A 10,546-nucleotide genomic window follows, 5' to 3' on the forward strand; every position below is an offset into this window, starting at 1 on the left:
GTGAGACCAGTTTATTGACACACTCACTGATTTGGCGGATAAGGAATGAACATAGGATCTGGAGGAGGCCCTTGAGCTTATTCTACTTTTCAGTTGGTTCATAGCTGGTCTGCATTTACTGCCCTGGGAGAGTTTCTGGGACAGTGTAGAGGGAGTTTTACTCTGTATCTAACCCTGTGTTGTACCTGTCTTGGGAGTGTTTGATGGGGACAGTGTAGAGGGAGCTTTACTCTGTATCTAACCCCGTGCTGTACCTGTCCTGGGAGCGTTTGATGGGGACAGTGTAGAGGGAGCTTTACTCTGTATCTAACCCTGTGCTGTACCTGTCCTGGGGGTGTTTGATGGGGACAGTGTAGAGGAAGCTTTACTCTGTATCTAACCCTGTGCTGTACCTGCCCTGGGAGTGTTTGATGGGGACAGTGTAGAGGGAGCTTTACTCTGTATCTAACCCCGTGCTGTACCTGCCCTGGGAGTGTTTGATGGGGACAGTGTAGAGGGAGCTTTACTCTGTATCTAACCCCGTGCTGTACCTGTCCTGGGAGTGTTTGATGGGGACAGTGTAGAGGGAGCTTTACTCTGTATCTAACCCCGTGCTGTACGTGAGCTCAGAATGTTGTGTCATGGCATTTGTTGCCAATAATCACCACCACCTTATCTCTCTCAGATTCACGTACACACCCGACACCTGACAGTGAGTCCCTCTGGTTTATCAGCAGCTCTCATCTAGGCTCCCTCTCACCCATCAGAAACTACCACATATGCTTGCTTTTATATAGAACCTGTCACAACCTCAGGATGTCCCAAAGCCCTTGCAATCAATGAAGTACTTTTTGAAGTGTTTTAATGTAAGAATTGAGGCAGATAGTTCACCCACAGCAAGCTCCCACAAACAGCAATGCGATGAACGTCCTGATGATCTGTTTTAGCTGTTGGTTGAGGAGTAAGTATTGGCTGCAATATCAGGGGGAATACCTGCTGTTTCTAAAGCATACACTATTCTAGGCTTCTTTAATAGATGCACAGCTTACAAGTGCAGAGAAGTTATGATGAACTTATGTAAGACATTGGTTAGACCTCAGCTGGAGTATTGTGTACAGTTCCGGGTGCCAAACTATAGGAAGGATGTGAACACATTGGAGGGAGTGCAGAAGAGGTTTACGAGAATGGTTCCAGGGATGAGACACTTCAGTTAAGAGGAAAGATTGGAGAAGCTGGGACTGTTTTGCTTAGAGAGGTGAAGGCTGAGACGAGACTTGATAGAAGGATTCAAAATCATGAGGGGTCTGGACAGAGTAGATAGGGAGAAACTGTTCCTACTCGTAAATGGATTGAGAGCCAGAGGGTAAGTTTTAAAGTGTTTTGCCAAAGAATTAAATGCAAGTGAGAAGAAACTTTTTCACACAGCGAGTAGTTAGTGTTTGGACTGCACTGCCTGGAAGTGTGGTGGAGACAGGTTCGACTGAGGCATTCAAGAGGGCATTGGGTGATTACTTAAATAGAAACAACATCCAGGGTTACAGGGAACAGGCAGGAGACTGGCACTAAGTTAAAATGCACAGAGAGCCGGTGCCGACTCGATGGGCTGAATGGCCTCCTTCTACACCATAACAATTCTGAGATTCTGATTTAATTCTGAGAACTCCCCCCTTTTTATCGATACGGTGAAGTGATTTTTTAAAAAAAAATCATTCACATAAAAGGGCAGCCATAGCCTCAGTTTAATGTTCTGTCAGAGAGGCAGCGCCTCACACAGTGAAGCAGCCCCTCGGTATTGCACAGTTTGCATCCGCTGGAATTTTGTGGCAAAATCTCTGGAGGGGGACTTCAACCTCTGTCGCTCGGACTTGGAGACAAGAGTGTTACCCACAGAGCTGGTGCGAACAACTCTTTCCTAATGCCTCAAAGTCACCTGAAGGAGGAACACTTTGACCCATCAACACGTGCAGTATTCAGACCCAGGTCCCAGAAGATAATATACAAATTTTGGAAGTGAGTTCAGTCACACCTGCCCCCTTTTATGATCCCGATCCTATTCTCCCACTTGGCTCTTTACTACCTCTTGACCCTCAAAGGGATAGAAGAGTCTGAGTGGCTGTGCTGTTGAGTTAGGCACAGAATTCCCACAGTTTCTCCCTCAACCATCCCTGCCCTTTCTCCTCAACATCTCCCTGATGCTGTGGATGATGTTGGACAGGTTTTACATTCTGCACTGCCCTGTGTGTGTCTTACTCACTGTTCCTACACTCAGTCCCCTCACCTGCACTGGCTACTCCCTGGTTTTGGTTTGTACTGGGCCCTTTCCTGGCAAAGGACAACTTGGTTTTCTCATAACTATGCAAACCCGCTTCATTGACTTCTTTTGTTTAATTTAAGCCTGGGGATGGTGGTGAGTGGTAATGTCATTGGACGAGTAATCCAGAAGTCTCAGCAAGTTCTCTCGGAGCACGGTTTCAAATCCCACTATTAATAACAAGAACAGAATTACCTGGAAAAACACAGCAGGTCTGGCAGCAAGATGCTGAGTTTTTCCAGGTAATTCTGTTTTTGTTTTGGATTTCCAGCATCCGCAGTTTTTTGTAAGGCTCTAATTCCCAGCTCAATAACACCTCCTGGTGACCCTACATGGCATTGACAGCTCCCTCCATCTGCAGTTCACACTGAGAAGGCTGGATGGATGGGAAGAAGTGATGTGGGACAGGTTGGTGAACCTTTGCTGATTTAATCTCCTTTCATTGGATTTTTTGACGAAATTAGGAGACTTGGGTTTATAATCACACTTCTCTCGGTGCACCCAGCGACCCGAGTGCGATCAGCCAATGAAGTGCTTGCTGAAGTGTGGGCCCTGTTATAATCCAGGAAACAGGGCAGCCAATTTGCGCACAGCAAGCTCCCATGAACAGCAGTGGGATGACGACCAGGCGATCTGTGCTTGCGAGGCAAGAGGAGGGATAGATATTGTCCCGTCCTTTGAAACGACCATCCCGAGATCTTTTCCATGCACCTGGGGGGGCAAGCAGTTTAAAATCTCGTCCGAGAGATGGCACCTCAGGGGGTGCAGCACTCCCCTCAGTACTGCGCTGGGAGAATCAGCTGAGGTTTTGTGCTCGGGGGTGGGGGTGTTGGGAGGTAGGAGGTGGGGGGGGTGGGAGGTGGGTGGCCTTACTGGGGCCCCCGCACACAGATGATTCAGAGGCGCAAGTGCAATCATCTGAGTCCCCGGTAATCCCCACAGCCTCGAAAGGGCAACTCGCAAATCGTACTCCTCCTGTTTGCCCTCCCTCCCTCCCTCCCCCAGACCTGTTCCTGAACAAAAAACGCAAAAGGATGTGCCACGCTCTGCAGGTAAACACAGGAAGCGAGGGGGCAGCGTTCAGCCGGCTGCTGGTGATAATTTACCGGTGGCATCAACGGCTTTCAGGATATCCACACCGCGCACCTGTCCGGTTCCAGATACAGAGCGGGTGATCCACTGAGAAACCCCACGACCCTAAACTTGTTGCCGTGACAGTGCCCCCCCCAGGAAATGCCCGTCCCGGAGAACAAAAAAATCCGGCTTGCCGCCCTCCGAGTGGTAACCATTATCGGGAAACTTCCCGGTGAGCTTTGCAAATCTCTCGCCGCTCTGCTGCCCGGGTTGGGAGGAGGAGGTAAGGGCACCTGGTGGCTCTCGCGGGCAAGGGATTCCTGACAGCCTCCCAGGTGGCACTGGGAGATGGGGTGGGGGGGCAAGCGAATCCCAGCGGAAATTCAGTATTCCACACCCCTGAGCGCTGACGCTGGTGTTGGCGTGGGCACCACTACCACCCATTGGGGAGAGACGCACCTTGCAGGTAAAGCTGTGTTTTAATCAGCAGTCACAGAATTACCTGGAAAAACTCAGCAGATCTGGCAACATCGGTGGAGAAGAAAAGAGTTGACCTTTCGAGTCCTCATGACCCTTCGACAGAACTTAAGTTCTGTCGAAGGGTCATGAGGACTCGAAACGTCAACTCTTTTCTTCTCCGCCGATGCTGCCAGACCTGCTGAGTTTTTCCAGGTAATTCTGTTTTTGTTTTGGATTTCCAGCATCCGCAGTTTTTTTGTTTTTAATCAGCAGTGTTTCCTGTGAGACATTAATGCGAACAAGGACAAGCTCCCGCTTGAGCAGGAGTTAGCTGCGCTGTGCTCCGACCAGCAAGCTGTAAATATCTGTGGAATTTGGCGTGTTTACCATTTCTCCATGAGTTGTCACACTGAAAGTATGATTCCCCTATATGCAGAGAGTAACGTGAAACAAGCTGTTTCCACTTGAGGTTATAGGTGAAAGATAGTCACTAATAAATCCCGACAGGGAATTGAAAAATTCTCTCACGGGATGTGGGTGTCGCTGGCTGGGCCCAGCATTTATTGCCCATCCCTAATTGCCCCTTGAGAAGGTGGTGGGTGAGCTGCCTTCTTGAACTGCTGCAGTCCATGTGGTGTAGGTACACCCACCGTGCTGTTAGGGAGGGGGTTCCAGGATTTTGACCCAGTGACAGTGAAGGAACAGCCGATATATTTCCAAGTCGGGATGGTGACTTGGAGAGGAACTTCCAGGTGGTGGTGTTCCCCATGTGTCTGCTGCTCTTGTCCTTCTTAGATGGTAGAGGTCGTGGGTTTGGAAGGTGCTGTCAAAGGAGCCTTGGTGAGTTGCTGCAGTGCATCTTGTAGATGGTACACACTGCATCCACTGTGTGTCGGTGGTGGAGGGAGTGAATGTTGAAGGTGGTGGATGTGATGCCAATCAAGCGGGGCTGCTTTGTCCTGGATGGTGTCGAGGCTCTTGAGTGTTGGTTGAGCAGCACGCATTCAGGCAAGTGGGGAGCATCCCATCACACTCCTGTCTTGTGCCTTATAGATGGTGGGCAGGTTTTGGAGAGTCAGGAGGTGAGTTACTCTCCGCAGGATTCCCAGCCTCTGACCTGCTCTTGTAGCCATGGTATTTAAATGGCTGGTCCAGTTCAGTTTCTGGTCAATGGTAACCCCCTGGATGTTGATAGTGGGGGGATTCAGTGACTGTAATGCCATTGAACATCAAGGGGTGATGGTTCGATTCTCTCTTGTTGGAGACAGGAGAGAAGGGTGAAAATGCGGAACTCCCTGCAACAAGGAGTGGTTGAGGTGAATGGTACAGATGCGTTTAAGGGGAAGCTAGATAAACACACGAGAGAAAAAGGAACAGAAGGATTTGCTGATCGGGTGAGATGAAATGGGGTGGGAGGAGGTTCATGTGGCATATAAACACCAGCATCGACCTGTTGGGCCGAATGGCCTGTTTCAATGCTATGAATTCAATCTGACATGCTCAGCACACAGGCTTCCAGCTCATAGAACAAGCCACGTCAGGGATAGATTGTGTCCCAAGTCAGCAGGCTTGGGGTCAGCGAGGGTCGGACAGTCAGTGTGTCCCCCCAAGGCAGCTCTTTCTTCCTGAGCGAATAGAATATTTGTGCTGACAGGATCCTCAATGGTTTCCTCTGTGGGTTCGAGCCCCATTCCAGACACTTGAGTATGTAACCTCGGCTGGTGCCCCCAGCGCAGTACCGAGGGAGTGCTGCACAGTCGGAGGTGCTGTCTTTCCGACGAGACGTTAAGCCCACATCTGCCCTCTCAGGTGGGCATAAAAGATCCAGTGGCAGTATTCCGGAGAAGAGCCGGGAGCTGTTCCCAGCATCCTGGACCAATTTTCATCCCTGAATCAAAGTCACTGACAGCCAAATCTGAAAATCTCATTGCTGTTTGTGGGATCTTGCTGTGTGGAAATTGGCTATCACATTTCCCACATTGCAACAGTGGCTACGCTTCGAAGGTACTTGATTGGCTGTGGAGGTGCTTTGGGGTGTGCTGAGGTTGTCCAAGGTGCTACAGAAATGGAAATCTCTTTGGATCTGGGTGTTCTGATCTAGGGTTTATCCAGTAATGAAATGGAATGAATGACTTGCATTTATATAGTGCCTTTCACAGCCACTGGAGTTGCAAAGTGTTCTACAGTCAGTGTAGTCATTGTGGGAAACACGGCAGCCAATTTGCGCACAGCAAGCTCCCACAAACAACAAGGTTATAATGACCGGACCATCTGTTTTTGTGATGTCGATTGAGGGATGAATCTTGGCCAGGTTGATTGGTGGGGGGGAAAGCGAGGTGAGGGGTAGAGAGGCAGGGAGGGAGCCCCTTTGCTCTTCTTCAAAATATTGCCATGGGATCTTTTACATCCACCCGAGCTGGCGGAAGGGTTTAACGTCTCATCCGAAAGACTGGCACGTCAGACAATGCAGCACTCCCTCAGTGTGGCACTGAAGTGTCAGCATAGAGTATTATGCTCAAACCCTGCAGTGCGACTCGAATCCAGAACCTTGTGACTCTGAGGCAAAAGTGCTACCAGCTGACACTTAATCAATTGTTATATATTTTGTATCTCAGACTACGCAGAGATGACACTGGTTTCAGTGGGTGCAATAGGTTTTATTCACAGTGCTTTAAAATGTCTGCTCCATGCTTCAAGCTCTGGCTTCCAGCTCTTTCTACAGCTTTCTGAGTTCACACCCGGGCTTATCCAATCAAGCACAGTGAGCATCAATAGCAAACGGACTCACATAATCAAACGCAGAACAATTGAACACTACACCAAAGATAAGAACATCCTTCCAAGCCCACAAAATCCAATAAAGCCTTTGAGGATGGGGGATGGGGAGCGAGCTGGAGATGGCATTTGGGCTTTTGGAGTTGAACTGGGTTAGTGTTGAGATGACTCGTGAAGCTCTAGGGCTACAGTTTTTGACGCCTGGATCCACACACAGCATTCCTTCACCCCCCTACCCCCCCAATCGCAGAAGCCAACAGACCTGCTGTGTATTTGCAGGGTTTCGTATTTTCTTTTTATTTCAGACCTCAGGCTTTTTCTGCGCACCATGGAATGATAGTGTGGTCTAGATTATATTCTGAGGACAGGTTGCATGGGCTTAGCTTGTGTCAGTTCGAGTGTGAGAGGTTGAGGAGCGACATGACCGAGATGCTTAAAATGTTGAAAGGATTCGAGGGGTAGATAAGAATGAAATATTTCCATTGAATCGAGAACCTTAAACTTAGAGACAGGCCTTTCAGGGGTGAAATCAGGGGGCAGTTATCTGGCTGTCACCGTGGTAATGGCACTGGGCTAGTAACCTAGAGGCCCAGCCTAATTCTCGGGGGGCATGGGTTCAAATCCCCCCCCCCCCCCACCACCCCTCACAGCATCTGGAATTGAAAGCTAGTCATCTGTGCCTGATCTATGGATTTAAAGAAACATCGCCCTTGAACTGAATAGCTTGTTCAGCCATGGCAGAGGGCGGTTAAGAGCCAACCACGTTGCTGTGGACCCGGAGTCACGTGTAGGCCAGACCAGGTAAGGATGGCAAATTTCCTTCCCTAAAGGACATTAGTGAACCAGATGGTGATTTTTTTTTTAAAAAAACAATGATTAATTGTCAGCACTGAGATGATCTTTCTATTCCAGATTTATTCATTGAATTTAAGTTCCACCAGGGTTTGAACCTGTTCCCCCAGGTCATTACAACTGGGCCTCGGGATTAGCAGTCCGGTCATGTTACCACTACACCACCATCTCCCCACTACAAGCCTCCTCCCAACCTACTTCATCTCACTCTGTCAGCATTTCCTTCTATTCCCTTCTCCCACATGGGTTTATCCAGCTTCCCCTGAAAAGCATCGTTCCTATTCACCCCAACCACTCCCTGTGCTAGCGAGTCCTACCGTCGAACCACTCTCCGGGTGAAGACGTTTCTCCTGAATTCCCGACTGGTTTTGCGGGTGACTGTCTTATATTTGCGACCCCTAGGTTTGAGGGGGCAAAAGTGATGAACGTGTCATTAGCGGATCGTACAATGAGGCGACATCTTGTGGGAGGAATCCATCCCCTAGACACTGCGGCCCACTAGTTAAAGCATGAAAAATTTAAGAGTTTCTTCAATCTGACCGCCAAAAAAATGAATCTGATCGTCGCGTTGTGTACGGCTTTGTGTGCTGTTGGAGTTGAGCGGGAGTTATTTAAGAGCCCCCAGCCACGGAACAGTATGAGCACCATGTGCCATCTGTAAGACAGCACCTCCGGCAGTGCAGCACACCCTTGGCACTGTCGTGGGAGTGTTAACCTGTGCTCAAGGCCCTAGACCAGGACTCGTGAAAGTCCCACTCGAAGAGACAGAATCTAATTGAAACGTTCAAAATGGCGAACAACTAAAGAGTTGCAACCTTTGCATCACTGATGAGGTCTACTTTTGCCATCCTGAAGAGCAAGTTTAGCTGGTACCTGCAGCATTAAGGAGCAGCTGCAGCATGCCCATAGGAACAGGAGGAAGCCATTCAGCCCCTTTGGGTCTGTTCTACTGTTCAGTTAAAACATGGGTTGATCTGTAGCTTAGCTCCATCTACCCAACTCAGTTGCATATCCCAACACCCTTACCAACAGAAACCTATCAACCTCAGCTTCGAAAATTTCAGTTGACACCCCCTCCAGCCGTCCCCACAGTTTCAGCAGTATTTTGTGAGGTGGGTGGGGGTGGGGTGGGGGTGGGGGTGGGGGGGCTAGTTCCAGATTTCCACTCCCCTTTATGTGACAAAGTGCTTCCTGACATCACCCCTGAATGAATGGCCTGGCTGTCATTTTAAGGTTCGGCACCCCCCCTTGTTTCGGACTTCCCCCCCCCACCCCCCCCAACCCCAACCCCTCCTTCCCCCCCCCCCCCCCCCCCCCCCCCGCACTCCCCCCCCCCCCCCCCCCCCCCCCCCCCCCCCCCCCCCCCCAGGCCTACAAGCCCCCTGCTCTGGGAGGTTTCTCAGTCAATCAAAACAAATCTTATTTAGACAAGAGTTTCCGTGGCTGCTCGTGTCCCGCCAACCCCTCCTGCATCCATCTTTACCCCTCGGAAACCTCTCCCTGGAATTTATTCCCCGCGCATCGGTTGACCAAATCACGTGACCCCCCCCCACACTCAGTTGATCTGATCTTAAAGTGACAGCCGCCCCACCCAGTCTATGCCAACCTGTGTTCACAAGTTTAACCCCCACCCCTCGATATTGTTCAATATCTAAACCCTGGCCCTTGTTTTCTCTCTCTCTCTCTCTCTCTCTCTGTCTCTCTCTCTCTCTCGGCAGGTCTGTGAGGAGAGTAGAGTAATGATCACCCTCCTTTATGCCATGCTCGCTTTGTATCTTGGAAGCTTCAAGGCTGCTCCTCTCCAGTCGAGCACCGCTCTGCCAAGCCGTGGACCCCCTCAGGACGAGCTTGCGTGGGACAGCCAATGGGAGGGCGACGAGGCGCCGGACAGCGGGTATCTGCTGGACGACATGGTCCCCGACACCCAGGGCCCAGACGGCGAGGCCTCGGGGAGGGAGTGGGACTTCTATTCTCCGAGGGTGACCTTGGCCGCCCAGCCGCCGGGCCTCCCACCCTTGCTGTTCATCATGGAGGAGGAGCCGCTGAGCCAGGCCGACGTGGCCAACCGGACCGGGCGGGCAAAGAGGCAGGCAGGGGCCGGGGCCGTTGACCCCTCGCGGCGCGGGGACCTCTCAGTCTGCGACAGCGTCAGCCGCTGGGTGACCGACCGGCGAGCGGCGGTCGATGTCCATGGCAAGACGGTGACAGTCCTGATCGACGTGCCCACCTCCACCGGGCCCCTCAAGCAGTACTTCTACGAGACGAAGTGCAACGAGCGCTCCACCACCGCCCAGGGGGGCTGTCGGGGGGTCGACAAGAGACACTGGATCTCCGAGTGCAAGACCAAGCAATCCTATGTCCGAGCACTCACCATGGATGCTCAAAAGCGAGCTGGTTGGCGTTGGATACGGATAAACACCTCATGCGTTTGCACATTAATTAATCGGACTGGAAGAATGTGACACTTAAGCTTTCTTCCCCCCCCCCCCCACCCCCTTCCCTTTATTTGGTGTTATCTATATGTTTGTAAATATATAAAATATATAAATTATTTCACTAAGTTTATGGATTGCATGTAAAAAATTACGTTTATACTTTGAACAATTGTATTTATTAATCTTGAATTTACATATTGCTACTGTTTGTATTAACTTATTGTATCTGAAATATATTATTCTTCACTTATTATGTGTTTCACTGTAATCAGGAGGTTTTCCTGGGTCAAGTAATGTCCAGGCGAAGCAGGGTTAGGGGTCAGAGGTTAATTGGACAGAGGTCAGCAGCTGCAGCATAGGCTCTGGGTCAAACCGCTCGCTTTTGAGACGGGGAGAGGTCGGGCTTGGTTACAACGTGAGAGTTTACCTGGCCCCGCTGTCCGAGAGACTCAAAATGGAGGTGCTGTGGCGCCACAACTGGTGGGAAGGTGTAACTACCGCGTGATGTGTTTACATGGCAAGTTCTTTTGTAAACGTGGTCGACAGCCTGAATCCAAGTGGCTTCACCAATTGCTGCTGAGATTGGGTACATCTGTAACACCTGTGTAAGTGATGCTGAGCCACAATTGTGTTGTGTTGTGTTGTGAAGTAACAGATCGAT

At 50.3% G+C, this 10,546-nt stretch overlaps 1 protein-coding gene across 2 annotated transcripts in view; it reads left to right on the forward strand.

Moving 5' to 3' along the window:
- The window catches only part of LOC121271776 (neurotrophin-4-like), a 32,693-nt gene extending 22,781 nt beyond the window's left edge, over positions 1–9,912 (forward strand). The window contains exons 1-2 of one of the 2 annotated variants that reach the window (XM_041178039.1): positions 7,392–7,399; positions 9,169–9,912. In XM_041178039.1, the coding sequence (XP_041033973.1) occupies positions 9,190–9,912 (723 nt within the window). In that variant the 5' untranslated portion in view covers positions 7,392–7,399; positions 9,169–9,189. Of the gene's footprint in view, positions 1–7,391; positions 7,400–9,168 lie in introns of those variants that run through there. The other variant, XM_041178038.1, reaches the window with a different exon arrangement.
- Positions 9,913–10,546: the final 634 nt, after the last annotated feature.

Source organism: Carcharodon carcharias, chromosome 31, assembly GCF_017639515.1.
Source record: "Carcharodon carcharias isolate sCarCar2 chromosome 31, sCarCar2.pri, whole genome shotgun sequence".
NCBI classification, from domain to species: domain Eukaryota; kingdom Metazoa; phylum Chordata; class Chondrichthyes; order Lamniformes; family Lamnidae; genus Carcharodon; species Carcharodon carcharias.